The sequence below is a fragment of the Salvelinus namaycush genome, chromosome 4, assembly GCF_016432855.1.
Source record: "Salvelinus namaycush isolate Seneca chromosome 4, SaNama_1.0, whole genome shotgun sequence".
Classification (NCBI taxonomy): Eukaryota; Metazoa; Chordata; class Actinopteri; order Salmoniformes; family Salmonidae; genus Salvelinus; species Salvelinus namaycush.
In genome coordinates this window covers 46,168,709-46,183,793 of record NC_052310.1, presented here as the reverse complement: position 1 = coordinate 46,183,793, position 15,085 = coordinate 46,168,709, and the positions used below count along the sequence as shown (strand labels likewise).

At 41.1% G+C, this 15,085-nt stretch overlaps 1 protein-coding gene across 1 annotated transcript in view; it reads left to right on the top strand.

Annotated features, from left to right (window-relative positions):
• The window catches only part of LOC120045893 (receptor-type tyrosine-protein phosphatase epsilon-like), a 126,716-nt gene extending 112,760 nt beyond the window's left edge, over positions 1-13,956 (top strand). The window contains exons 14-22 of the mRNA XM_038990821.1: positions 2,462-2,597; positions 2,692-2,841; positions 2,969-3,062; positions 3,310-3,386; positions 3,478-3,612; positions 5,405-5,530; positions 5,784-5,935; positions 13,549-13,684; positions 13,882-13,956. Coding sequence (XP_038846749.1) covers positions 2,462-2,597; positions 2,692-2,841; positions 2,969-3,062; positions 3,310-3,386; positions 3,478-3,612; positions 5,405-5,530; positions 5,784-5,935; positions 13,549-13,684; positions 13,882-13,956 — 1,081 coding nt within the window. The remainder of the gene's footprint in view (positions 1-2,461; positions 2,598-2,691; positions 2,842-2,968; positions 3,063-3,309; positions 3,387-3,477; positions 3,613-5,404; positions 5,531-5,783; positions 5,936-13,548; positions 13,685-13,881) is intronic.
• The last annotated feature ends 1,129 nt before the right edge of the window (positions 13,957-15,085 follow it).

Below are 15,085 nucleotides of genomic sequence, written 5' to 3'. Positions count from 1 at the left end.
TTTTTAAACAGAACAAATCTGAGGGGGCACCTTAGTAACCATAGTAACACTGCAAAAAGACTAGAAATCATGGTGAATAACAATCTAACACAGGATGCAGTCGAAATAGCAATAGCCTTCAATTCCTACTTTAGTGACTCTGTCAGGGTACTGACACAGAACCCCTCCACTGGTTTCTTGGGCTCAGTGCTAGTAAATGATGCTCAACCTGTCTTCATCATAAGGGAGGTTTCTGAGTCAAAGGTGGACAAGGTGATTAGCTCACTAAAGAACTCTAAAGCCAAAGATGTGTTTGGGATGGACTCTACCTTTCTTAAAAACTACAAAGAGTCACTCATTGGCCCCATTACTAAGGTCACCAACACATCTATTGGTCTCGGGGTGTTTCCAAGGGTATGGAAGTCGGCCATAATAACGGCCATCTTTAAATCAGGCGACCCTGCTGACGTGAGTAACTACAGGCCCATTAGTATACTACCTGTGGTGTCAAAGGTTGTTGAAAAGTGTGTAGCAGAACAACTGATTGCCCACCTCAACAACAGCCCCTTCACATTACATTCCATGCAGTTTGGCTTCAGAGCGAAACACTCCACAGAAACGGCCAACTGCTTTCTTCTGGAAAATGTGAAGTCCAAGATGGACAAAGGGGGCGTTGTTGGGGCTGTGTTTCTGGACCTAAGGAAGGCTTTTGATACTGTTAACCATGAGATTCTCATCACAAAATTGTCCAAGTTCAACTTTTCCCCCGATGCCTTGAGATGGATGAAATCATACCTTGAAGGCAGAACTCAGTGTGTCAGAGTGAGCAATGAGCTGTCGCCCACTCTTAGCTATGATGTGGGTGTGCCCCAAGGGTCAATACTGGGGCCCCTCCTGTTCAGCCTGTACATTAATGATCTGCCTTCTGTCTGTACTGGGTCTGAAGTTCAAATGTATGCAGATGATACAGTGATATATGTGCATGCAAAGAGCAAACAACAAGCTGCACAAGAACTCACTACTGTAATGGTCCAGGTTACAAAGTGGCTCAGTGACTCGTGTTTGCATCTCAATGTGAAAAAAACTGTTTGCATGTTCTTCACAAAGAGGGCAACAGATGCTACTGAGCCAGATGTCTATGTGTCAGGGGAGAAGCTCCAGGTGGTATCTGATTTTAAGTACCTTGGCATCATACTTGATTCCAACCTCTCTTTTAAAAAGCATGTGAAAAAGGTAATTCAAATAACCAAATTCAACCTAGCTAATTTCCGATTTATACGAAATTGTTTGACTACAGAGGTAGCAAAACTGTACTTCAAATCTATGATACTCCCTCACTTAACATACTGCTTGACTAGTTGGGCCCAAGCTTGCTGTACAACAGTAAGACCTATTCAGTCTGTCTACAAACAGGCTCTCAAAGTGCTTGATAGGAAGCCCAATAGCCATCATCACTGTCACATCCTCAGAAAGCATGAGCTCCTGAGTTGGGAAAATCTTGTGCAATACACCGACGCATGTCTTGTATTCAAGATCCTAAATGGCTTGGCTCCCCCTCCACTCAGTATTTTTGTTAAACAGAAAACCCAAACATATGGCAGCAGATCTACAAGGTCTGCCATGAGAGGTGACTGTATAGTTCCCCTAAGGAAAAGCACCTTTAGTAAATCCGCTTTCTCTGTGAGAGCTTCCCATGTCTGGAATACACTGCCATCAGACACACATAACTGCACCACATATCACACTTTCACAAAATGCTTGAAGACATGGCTAAAGGTCAATCAGATTTGTGAACATGGTCCCTAGCTGTGTGTTGCCGCTTTCCATGTCTGTTGTCTGTAACTTGTGAGGTGTGGAAACACTTTGTTGCTTTTATGAATTTTGTCTTGCTGCTTTTTGTTCTATGTTGCTCTGTCTGTATGCTACGTCTTGTTCCATGCTGCTATTGTCTATATTGTAATTGTTTTTAATAACCTGCCCAGGGACTGCGGTTGAAAATTAGCCGGCTGGCTAAAACCGGCACTTTTACTGAAACGTTGATTAATGTGCACTGTCCCTGTAAAAATAAAATAAACTCAAACCTTCCCCCTATGGGCATGTTGCCTCTGACTACACCTCTGAAGTCAGACACTTGCAGGAACAACTGTTGAAGCAGGTGTTTGCACTGGGGCTTTGCTTCCTGAATGGGCCTCATCGATTGGTTTCCATCACCCTTAGCTGGTATCCCAGACTGCTGTCTGTGTGACTGGCCCTTCAAACACTGTGGATGTTGTTGGCTTGTAGACATGTGGCTTTTTAGAATATTTCTTATGGACATGTTGCAATTTAGCACATTTTAGGCCATACCACAATCAAGAATCCTGTTGCAAACTGAGCCACAGAAATACAGTGCATTAGCTTTCAATTGCATCATCTAACTTACCTCAGAGTTCTATGACAATGTCAGGGTCACTCTTCTGTCCTGTGTCTTGTCTTTCCTCAGTGCTGGCGTAGGAAGGACTGGAACGTTTATCGTCATAGACGCCATGATTGACATGATGCATGTAGAGCAGAGGCTGGATGTCTTTGGGTTTGTGACCAGAATACGGGAGCAGCGCTCTCAACTCGTCCAGACTGATGTAAAAGTGTTTCCTGACATTTCAATGTAATCCTGCAGTACAAACATGCAAAGATGCCTCTTTCACCCCATTTCTCACTCTGTCTGTATTTCAGATGCAGTACTCATTCATCTATCAGGCTCTGTTGGAGTATTATCTGTATGGTGACACAGAGCTGGATGTGTCCTCTCTGGAAGGTCACCTGCAGAAGCTCCACAATACCAGAGCACCCCTCGAAAGGCTGGGCCTAGAAGAAGAGTTCAGGGTAAGGGCCAGTCAAACACTTACTGTATATCTGCTTTCCTAAATTGTCTCACATTTATAGCCACATTCAAATGAGGGTAGCCATCTCTCTTAAGTAGTCCTAATTTCACTCCATGTCCTCTCCTCAGAAACTGACCAATGTACGCATAATGAAGGAGAACATGAGGACCGGAAACCTTCCTGCCAACATGAAGAAGAACCGTGTTCTTCAGATCATTCCATGTAAGGAATATTCTGACACTCTTCACTGTTCCATAATACATTACAACGCTACCACCATCAAACTCTTAGTGTTGTATTGATGCTTGATATTAAATCATTTTAGGCCTAAAAACTTTGCCAAGTTACACCTTTGAAGTAGTCTTAGTTTTTGGAATTAATATACTGTAGTTAAATGACACCAACGACACAAGTAGTTGAACTATTGTTGGAAATAAATGAAGTTGTTAAGGTTTTTGCTTGACCACAGATGACTTCAACCGGGTTATATTGTCAATGAAAAGGGGCCAAGAGTTCACGGACTACATCAATGCATCATTTATTGATGTAAGTATTTAGAAGCACATTTAACTTTCTCCAGAGCCGTTTATGTCTTTACGTATATGATGCCCTGAACAGTATGGGTTTTCTTTTCCAGGGCTACAGACAGAAGGACTACTTCATCGCTACCCAAGGTCCTCTGTCCCACACGGTGGAGGACTTCTGGAGGATGGTGTGGGAGTACAGGTGTCACTCTATTGTCATGCTCACTGAACTCAAGGAGAGGGAACAGGTACGGACCCCACTGTGGCAAGAGCTAACTACAGCCTAATCAGTAAATAACAGCTGTTATTTTAGCAACAGTCATCAAAATTGTTAAAAGGTTTAAAATACAATTCTGATGAATGCTGCAGTTGGACAATGGATGAAGATCCTCTGAACTTTTTACGTTTTTAAAATCCATCTTATATTAACGGAATTATAGCACATAACACATTGTACTGGCACAGACAAATAATGAATGGAGTTCAGGCATTTTGGTTGAATTCAGGAATTCAACTCATTGTAAATTGTCACCTTTTTTTTCTAATATACATTTTCTTAGTATATCAGGTATTTTTAAAATGAATTATATGTGCCTCATTTGCATGTACTGTATATACTGGGTGTATTTGCATACATTATATAACAGGTTTGCAACCACCAAAGACTTCCTCTGTTTAGGCCTACGCAGTGCTAACCTGCGCTGTCTATACTGCCTCATTAATTATGAATTACTGTTGTTGTCACATTCCTTTGCATAATTTAATAAGTGTGTAGAGAAGGATACCCACGTGATTTAAAAACAAAATGCTTGGCTGTAGATTACACCTATCTATGCATACTTTACATCAGGGGTCTCCAACATGTCGATGTGATTTAAGAATTGACATGGACTCAGAACATCCAATTTTGTTGTTTCTCTATGAACAATTGTAATTTTAAGAGTGAAAAACAAAATGGAGACATCATTTGGGAAAATATATTTTTAGAATTGTATAGGGCCCCCCCCTTACAGTTGTTTATAAAATATAGTGCACTACTTTCTTTTGTGCGTTAAGGACCTGGGGGAGAGTTGCAGGGGAGAGGAGAAGAGAATAATGTGCCTATTTAAAAGCTAGAATTAGCATATATATATTTTTTGAAGTAGCTCTCTTGCTAGATAAGGTTGGAGACCCCTGCTTTACATTGTTTGAGAGATCAGTATCACTATAATCCGAGTGTTCATATCCTGTAATTGCTTTAATTTCAGCGCATCTAATTTGTAAAAATGTAAACTTTATTAAATGTTTACTTTTTCATTTGCTCAAAAAATCAACACCACTAGATGCAACGGAAAACCATTGTATTCCATTGAGCCCATTTCAGCCATTACTAGAATGTGTTTAACAGGTCATTTCAAATGTTTCCGAGGTCTTAATGTTAATGGGGGGGGGGGGGGGGGCACAAGCAAGAGTGGGAAAGAGCCAACAGTGTAAAATTAAAGCAATCAATCCAACAAGATTTAATTGACAAATCGATTTTGCACCCCTCAAATACAGGAAATAGAGATCCTCAGGTGGGCTAGGCATGCGCGTTGCTAGTTAGCTGCCTCTAATGGTGATACACAACATATTTATTTATCTTAGAATTTTGGGGGGGTTAAAATGTTCTGTAGTCTTGAGCTTCTACAGAAATGTCCATGTAGAATTGCCTTATATCAGGAGTGTCAAATACATTTTGCTCCGTGGGACCACTTCAGTGGTCTGGAAGTCCACTCAAACATTCCTTGTCATCAAAATGAGCAAAGACATTTCTATCCATCGTTTTTCTGTATTTTCAATGTGCCCTGACTGTATAGCTTTAATTTCGGAAATGTGTATTAAGCTGAACAGAGAGACTATAAATGTAGATCCATTTTCATTATATTTTATTTTCAACCATTATAATTTCTACACAGTTGCGATTTGTTATTAGTAATTTCAATGTAGATGTAGGTTGTTTTTCCCACCTGTGGGCTTTATGTTTGACACCCCTGCCTGACATGTATCTGTCACTTTCCCCAGGACAAATGTTTCCAGTACTGGCCAGCAGAGGGCACTGCGACATTTGGAGACTATACTTTGGAGCTGAAGGGGGATGCCCTATGTGACACTTTCACTCTGAAGGACATGGTGCTCACATATGGACCAGTGAGTTTCCTTTACATAAACAAGCATTTACGCGAACTACCCTATATGGATGTATTTTAAATATATTCTTTGTGATCTTTATTTTTGTCCTTGAGGATCACTGGGTTTGGTCCTCTAATCAATGGCATTCTGTTATCTAAATGTGTGTCTTATCTTGAAGTGAATTAGGTCAAGTTCATGTTAGGTTTATTTTTATTGTTACCAGGTATACAAATGTATGTAATGATGAATCACATATGTTTCCCATCACCAGGAAAAACAGTCAAGGCACGTCAGACACTTTCATTTCCACGGCTGGCCTGAGATCGGAATACCGGCAGAGGAAAAGGGAATGATCGACATCATTGCTTCAGTGCAGAGACAGCAACAGCAGTCTGGAAACCACCCTATCATAGTACATTGCAGGTAAGGTACATGTACTGTACACACACACCAAATCTGGTAGCCCAAAACACTCATTACTACTGCCCTTTTAATTCTGTAGAGCGTAAGACGTTGAGGGGGGTGGGGGGCTGGGGGCTGCAAAGCTGAAATAAGATTTTTTTTTCTTTCAGATGGTTATTCTATGGATCATTTAGCTATTGGATTTTGAATTTTAAGGACTCCTTGTAGCTCCCTCCAGTAACCACGAGCACAACCGTTCCTTGATTTTAACTGGCGGCTTTATTCTGTAGATTTAGTCAGAATTATCACCTTCCGTGAGAACTATAAAGTAAATGAAAAATACAGTTAAGCATACTCTTACAACCTTATCTTACGAGTGACTTATTAGCTTGGTATAACTCTGAAGTGCTTACATACATAAACAGTTTAGCCGGCGCTATAACAGTATTAGATTAAACACATGAATAAAGGAAAAATACCTCATTGGCTGCTTATTACAGAAGGGAGGAAATCAAACTTCACACTTATTATTCCTGGCATGAATTCACGCTTCATCCTTAATTATTATAACGTTACCATCCTAACATATACTCTTCAAACTTTATGAACTACACCCGATGACATGAACTTAGCTAACACAGCGCGGGATTGCCTTCCCTCCAAAAGTGTGTTGCTACAATAAGAATCCCCGTTACAACAGTTATTAGCTACGTAGTTCCGCTTGTCTTATCATTTCCCCGCACAGCGGACACGTAAACGATTCAAACACAAAACAACGACATAACCTGTAAGTCTAACTGTCAGTTACACTCACCGGTGATTTCTGTGAAAGGGGTCTGCAGGTTTCTTGATCGGCTTCCAGGACTGTCTTATGGATGGGCCTCTCCAGATAGGTGGGTTTGGTGATGCGTTTACCTCTCTCATCCAGGAGTCGCTGATCAGTAACTTGAATCTTCTCACCCGGCCATCCTGTCTCGGGTACACTTCTGTAACTTTTGCCAATTTCCACTGGTTGCGTGGTGCAGTATCATCTTGCAAGATGACAATGTCATTAATCCTTGCGTTTCTTCTGTCTTTATTCCATTTGTCTGTGTTGATTGTTCTGAGGTATGAGCACTCTCCATAACCTGATGTACTAGCGTCGGAGAAGTGATGGAGCTCATAACTCTGCACCTCCTTGAAACTTGATGGCAAGTAGCCTCGTTGAATCCTTACTTCAGACAAGATTTGTAGACATTGGAGCCAGAATTCCCACTGGGAACGTAGGTCATCTGGAAGGGGGTCATCCCAGTCGATCTTGTCACGACACATCTGCTGCACGATCTGCTTCCCTGCCAGGACAAAGGGTGCCACAAACCCAAGCGGATCATATACAGAGGCTACTGTAGACAATACTCCTCTTCTTGTGAGTGGGCGTTCCTTGACAACTACTCTAAACTGGATCTCGTCTGATGCGACACACCACAGTACACCAAGCGCTCTCTCCATGTGTGGTTCACCCAGAGCCATATCCAGGCCTCCTTTCCAGGCACTTGAGATGGTGAACTGCATATGTTTTATTGTTCGGCAGGTTGGGTCTTTCTTCCTTAAACGGCAGCGGCATCTCATAATGTCCATTGTCCTTGCGTCTGATTCCCGCTTTCATTTTTGTCAGGAACCGGATATCCTCTTGAGATATGAGGTCCTCTTCTGCAGTTCTCTCGTTGAAGTCGGATTCAAGCGTCTTGATAATGTCCAGTGCTGTGATTACCTCTCTTACGCGTGTTCTACTAACATAGTGTACTTGATTTGTGACGTTGGAAGAAGATTGAAGGCTTGGCATCACCTGTCTAACGATAACCCGATGACTCACTCCAATAGCGTCGCCATGGTCGATACATGGGTTTCCATAGCCGACTATGCTCCAGCCAAGGTCTGTTCTCTGAGCAAAAGGCTGATTTTCCTTACCAGACACAATTTCTCTTGGAAGGAGAGCCTGGGAGCAGTTGTAGCCAATTAAGAGACCGACATCACAGCTCTGTTGAGGAGCAATCTCCTCTGCAATGTGTTCAAGATGAGACCATGCTCTTGCAGTCTCTGGAGTAGGAATATGATCTCTGTTTGCAGGAATAAACTCTCTCGAGTAAGTCGTTGGCAGAGGGATTTTCTTCTCCAAGTAAAACCCTCTAACCTGCAAACCAGACAGCTTCTGGCAGGGCACAATGGTATTCCTTGAAGCCATTGTAGAGAGTTTCAGTTGGACTGGCTCCTTCCTTGTATTGAGAGCGTTTGTTGTCTCTTCAAGGATAAAGGTGGTGTCGCTCTGGGTGTCAAGAAGTGCATACACAAGAACTTCACGATCTGGCTCGCTTGTGGTTGACACCCATACTGGAATGATTGTGGAGGTGTGAGTGTTGTTAATGTCCCTTACGACTCTGTTGGATATGGCCTCACTTGACGCTCTTGTCCCCTTATCTTGTGGGGGCTCTGTCTTCCTATCCCTTAACCTTTCTTTAGTACGATCTTCGTGCAGGCAGGATGGATGCCTCCTCTGACACGTGTCGCAGGTGTTCCTGTTATCACAATCTTTCGAGTGATGCCCAGGCCTTAAACAGCCAAAGCACAATTTATTCTCTTGAACAAACTTTTGTCGCTCTGTGGTGGGCTTATCCATGAACTTACAGCATTTGTGGAGACTGTGACCTGACTTCTCACAGAAGACACAACTAGTAACAGTATCTTTCTCATCAGAGTTAGTTGCTAACACCCTTGCTCCGGGGCTTTGAATCCTTGGTGTCTTAGGTTTTCCATCTTCGCTTGATTGCAAAGCATGAAGGGATGTTACAGGATTGCAAGCGATCTTTGCTTCTCTCGTGAGAAACTTCACAAACTGACTGAAGCTTGGAAAGGTCTCAGTTTCTTCTAAGATGTCTACGACCTTTCTATTCCATCTTGAAGTTAGCCAATCTGGAAGTTTAGCGAGGATCTTTTGGTTTTCATTACAGTCATTAAGCACCTCCAGGCCCTTATTCTGAGACATAGCAGCCTCACAGCTGCGAAGAAAGTCTACAAGGTCTCTAAGTTCAAGACTGTCCTTGGATCCTATCTTAGGCCATGCATTGAGCTTATCTCTGAAGGACTTGGCGATGAGGAATTTGTTTCCGTACCTTTCTTCAAGAATGGTCCACGCAGCATGGTAGGCTGACTCTGTTCCTAACATAAAGTAACTTTCGATGGCTTTCTTGGCAGGCCCACCGACATATTTTCTTAAGTAATATATCTTCTCAGTTGCTGGTATGTTCTTCCTGTCTATCAGAGTCTGAAAAGAGACCTTCCAGTCAGTGAACGAGAGTGGTTCTCCATTGAATGTTACTGGTTCTGGTATGGGGAGGCGGCTTTCACTGATTGATTCCGCTAGTAACCTGAACATGGTCTTGGTGCCATCTTCTTGTTGTGTGCTTGTCACAACATGTTGTGGTGAGAGACTGTGAAATGACCCACTTCTGTGCATGACTTCTTTCACAGATTTGCAGTTAGAGAGTAGTTCTCTCTTCTCGTCCTCTGAGTTTTCATCTTGCTCATACACTTGCATCCGCGCCTTGGCAGCATTTAGTTTCTTGAGCACTTCTAAGCGCTCTAACTCTCTACGCTTGTCTTCTAGCGTCCTTCGTCTGGCAGCATTTTCTACCTCTAACTTGACTCGCAGCCTAGCTTCTTCTAAGCTGCGTTTCACAGCCTCAGCTTCTTGCTCCGCTGTCCTCTTCTTATCTTCATCTTCGAGTCTCTGAAGCTCTTCTAGTTGGCGTTCTTGCTTAACCATTACTTCTAAAGCTGCTTGGTTAGCAGCAACTTCCGCCGCAGCCTCTTGTCTCTTGACAGATGACACGCTTGAGCGTCTGGAGTTGAGCTTTGAGTTGCTTAGAGACTGGGAGGAAGCACTTGAGGGCTGATAGTTGAGACTTGACTTATGTGAGAGTTCGGACACGCACAAGGAATTGCTGTCCTTCCAGTTCAGTTCTATCTGGTTACTTTGACCTTCTTCCCTGCCTTTTAAATGACACCTTACAGTCTTGATAATAGACATTGTAACTGCTTCACAAGTATCAACTCTGCGTCTTATATCGTTGTCGGGAATGTCGATTTGACGCAAATTTACATAGACAAGGTTTAGTTCTGTAGAGGTATGACTGATCTTGTTTAAGAGGTCTTCTAGTAGGTCTTCAGAGCAACAGCCTGTCAGTGACTGTTTTGCTTCCTTTACCAGAGCCTTCCACTTTTCATAGCTGACCCTGAAACGATGTTCGAGCTGTCTCCACCTTTCGTCGCGCAGTTCTCTGCCCTTTTCAGTTAACCTGCGGACCCTCTCTCCTTTTCGTGGCTCTTGTTGTGATATCTCATTAGCAGCCTCTGTATCATCATTCGCTGGCAGAAGTGACTCCACACCAGTCTGGGCCTCTTCCTGCTGCTCTGTTTGTTCTGATGAAGGCTTGAAGTTTGCGAGGTGTTGCTGCAGCTGCTCAACTTGACCTACCCCATCTCTATCACCTTTAGTGAAACTACCTCTTTCTGACATTCTAAATCAAATCAATTCTAGGTAAGGTTTGGATAAGTGAGTAGGTAATTTATACTCTAATTCACTGTAATTTAAACCTTAGTACGTGGTATAAACATGTATAATGCTTGTAACAAAGGCTTGAACAAACACCTTACCAAACAATTACACTATTAACTTACAGGTGAAAATAGAATTAATAGGTGTACGCTGACCCTTAATGTTTTGTAACTATATATATATATCCCTTTTTTTATATATATATATTTTTTAGTAAGTATCAAAGAATATTTTTCCAGTAATACACATACCAGCGATACATTAATAAGATAGAAAGAACAAATGCATAATACCAGCCTCTTGAAATGCACAACTATCTCCAGTCCTTACGAATTGTAATCTTAAAGTCTCTTATTAGCTGTTCACAAGGCTAGGACCACCTTCAAACACCTTGACTTGTATTTGCGTGTCTGACTTTCCTGTTAGTCTTGACCTTATGTTGCCTCACGATGCTTCCTTATGTGGAGATTTTCTTTAGGTTGCAGGTAGGTGCAAAACTCTTATCAGATGACAGGGCCTACCAGGATTTGGGAATCTTGTAGACGTTTTACAGCTGGCTAAGATTCTTCTTTCTCTCTTGCTCGTGAAGAGCATTGAGTTCTCACTCACCTTAATTATTATAACGTTACCATCCTAACATATACTCTTCAAACTTTATGAACTACACCCGATGACATGAACTTAGCTAACACAGCGCGGGATTGCCTTCCCTCCAAAAGTGTGTTGCTACAATAAGAATCCCCGTTACAACAGTTATTAGCTACGTAGTTCCGCTTGTCTTATCATTTCCCCGCACAGCGGACACGTAAACGATTCAAACACAAAACAACGACATAACCTGTAAGTCTAACTGTCAGTTACACTCCTTTAGGTATAAAAAAAAATATCCCAAAATGATTGAGAAAATATTGATTTTGGCCTTTACTACTAAAGCCCATAGAAATGCATTGAATAACGCATTCATAAATAGCAAAAAGGACAGTCAAAAAATGTATAATAAATAAACAAGGTTTTGAAGTATATTAAAAAACTCAGGAAATATATGTATTTGTTTTTTTACACATATTTAACCCCTTTTTGGGGTAGGCACAAAACTACCATCATACTTCCGTTTGTTTTTTAAAACCGGTACAGGTTACCTTCAGGGGTCATAGAGCATAGAGTGGTCATAATAGTTTGTAGGTCAAACCATTCGGATGTTACAAACATTTTTGTGCTAGCTCTACTTCTTTTCACCAAAGATGTGGAAGTGCACTGGCAGATGCGGTGGATTGAGACACATCCAATGCAAAAAAAAAAAAAAAGATATATCTCTAGCTTAAACTGACAGATTTTGATGGGGATATATATATTTTTTATGTAACTTCAATTTTTGTTGTTATGTACTGCGTCAATAGAATCTAGGGGGTTAAAAACACATTAGGATCATACCAAACACAAAATTATGTTTTAAAGAATATTGATTACTTTTTTTCCATTTTGGGCATGTCAGTTTCAATAAATGGTACATTTAGCCTTTGTAGACTGTTCTACAGGCCAACTCTTTATAACTACTTGTGTGAAAGACTGCTGTGAAAGCTCTGATCAGAACATACGTAGCTCCAGGTGAAGTACTTATCATGCAGCACGGCCCACTGGGATTGATCCAATCCACTGATTCACAGTCAATTAAAACCTCTCAAAGTGAAATCTCTTACGACTCGCGCTTTGATTAATCTGATAGAATGAGCTAACGACAGGAAATGGTGTCATCACTCTCTCGTATTCCTTCATCAGGGCCTGTCTAAAGAGGGGCTTTTTAAAGCTTTTTCTCATCCGTTGGGAATGGGTGCTTGCCCATTACAATCGCCCTCTCTCCTCTCTCGCACTCACCGGCATTGTAAGCACGGACTCAATCCAAAGAGAGTGAGAGATAGCAGATTTATTAGTGCTACCGTTTGGATTAGTGTCTCTTTAAGGGAGGCTGATTATTAGTACTATTAGTCAAAGGTCACCTTTTCTCCAACTAATTGTTTTCAATACAAATGGGAAAGGACGCTGTAAGCTGTTAGGTTTGCAGTATAGCCCTATGACTAGGGAAATGGGAGACTAGGAAGGTGTAGATCTAGGAGCTCTACTGTTTGAGATATCTCGTATCAACCTCTAACAAGATACACTATATATACAAAAGTATGCGGACACCTATTTAAATGAGTGGATTTGGCTATTGCAACCACACCCGTTGCTGACAGGTATTTAAAATCAAGCATTACGCCATGCAATCTCCATAGACACACATTGGCAGCAGAATGGCTTTACTGAAGAGCTCAGTGACTTTCAACGTGGCACCGTCATAGGATGCCACCTTTCCAACTGTAAAGTTTGGTGGAGGAGGAATAATGGTCTGGGGCTGTTTTTCATGGTTCGAACTTGGCCCCTTAGGCCTTGGCAACAGTTTGGGGAAGGCCCTTTCCTGTTTCAGCATGACATTGTCCCCATGCACAAAGTGAGGTCCTTGCAGAAATGGTTTGTCGATCGGTGTGGAAGAACTTAACTGATCCTGCAATGAGCCCTGACCTCAACCCCATGGAACACCTTTGAGTTGTATTGGAACTCCGACTGCGAGCCAGGCTTAATCGCCCAACATCAGTGCCCGACCTCACTAATGCTCTTGTGGCTGAAAGGGAAGCAAGTCCCCGCAGCAATGTTCCAACATCTAGTGGAAAGCCTTCCCAGAAGAGTTGAGACTGTTATAGCAGCACAGGGGCGACCAATTCCATATTAATGCCCATGATTTTGGAATGAGATCTTCGACGTAGAGGTGTCCACATACTTTTAGTCATGTAGTGTAACTTACCTGAATGTTGTGAAATCAGTGCATTGCTTTGGCTCTCATTGCAGCCCAAACAGCATGACAGTGAACTGGTAGAACCCTGAGGGTGTATGTAATGTAGTATACTCCTTTGATTCACATTCAGTTCTAAGCACATCATTTCAATACCCTCTAATGGTAGTTAGTCGATGCTGTAGATGATGATGATTCTGTCCCGGGTTTATTTCTCAGTGCTGGTGCGGGTCGGACTGGGACATTCATCGCCCTGAGTAATATTCTGGAGCGGGTGAAAGCCGAGGGCCTACTGGACGTGTTTCAGACAGTCAAGAGCTTACGCATGAAGAGACCACACATGGTTCAGACTGTGGTAGGTATGACTTATCGTAGCATCAACACATTGTTTGCCATGTTTGGATACAATATCTATCATCGAGATTGAATGCATGATGGTAGCCTAAATTAATTAAAAGATACAGTATAAAGATTACATACATTCAAATGATCTTCAAAAGAATGACAATGATGTATTTCAGTGATTTATGTTTGTTTTGTTTGTTGTTTCAGGAACAATATGACTTCTGCTACAGAGTGGTTCAAGATTTTGTTGACATTTTCTCAGACTATGCCAATTTCAAATGACAATATCTGCTACATTTACCCATGTATTTTTCCACCAGGCATATACCATTTTGTTAGATCGCTCTTTTTACGCTTTGCACTTAAACACAGTACTTAAACTTATTGTACCATATTGTAATATATTTGTTTGTGTCTCTGTCTGTTTTTTTGTTTGCTCGTTCAAAACAGCCCAAAAGGAAATTGAATATTATGTCTATTTAGTCATGGACTTTTCAACTAGCTTTGTGTCCTCAGTATTTGGATGTCAAACGTTTTGAATTGAAAACCTAAGACCGTTCGATCAAAAACGGGAATGAAGGGTTTATTATGTTAACATTATGTATATACACTGAGTGTATAAAACATTAAGGACAGCTTCCTGATATTGAGTTGCACCTGGTCAATCTATGTCATGGAAAGAGCAGGTGTCCTTAATGTTTTGTACACTCAGTGTATATTAATTAACTTATGCATATAATCTGTATCTATTTATATAATGTAGAATTTAATGTACATTTTGATTATGTTAAAAGCATTACCACGACATTGCCTTTCGTTGCCTGTGGTCTGTACCATAGCCATGGCACATACTGTGGAAGTCCACAGATTTGACAAAAAAACTGCTGTTGTAAAGATACACAACCTGCCATAAGAGTTTGTCATTGTGTTACTGACCTTACAAGTGACTTAAAGTGCCATTTAATATTTGCTGTGTATGATGTTTTTTTTATATCAACAGTATAGTTTTTTTTCTTTATTTGTGTTATTTTCTACATTGTAGAATAATAGTGAAGACATCAAAACTATGAATTAACACATATGGAATCATGTAGTAACCAAAAAAAGTGTTAATCAAATCAAAATATATTTGAGATTCTACAATCACCCTTTGCCTTGATGACAGCTTTGCACACTCTTGGAAATCTCAAATCTCAAATATATTTTGATTGGTTTATTTAACACTTTTTTGGTTACTACATGATTCCACATGTGTTATTTCATAGTTTTGATGTCTTCACTATTATTCTACAATGTAGAAAATAGTACAAATAAAGAAACACCTTGGAATGAGTAGGTGTCTCCAAACTTTTGACTGGTACTGTGCATACAGTTGTAATAACTTTTTAAAGGTAGAATATATAGCATTTGT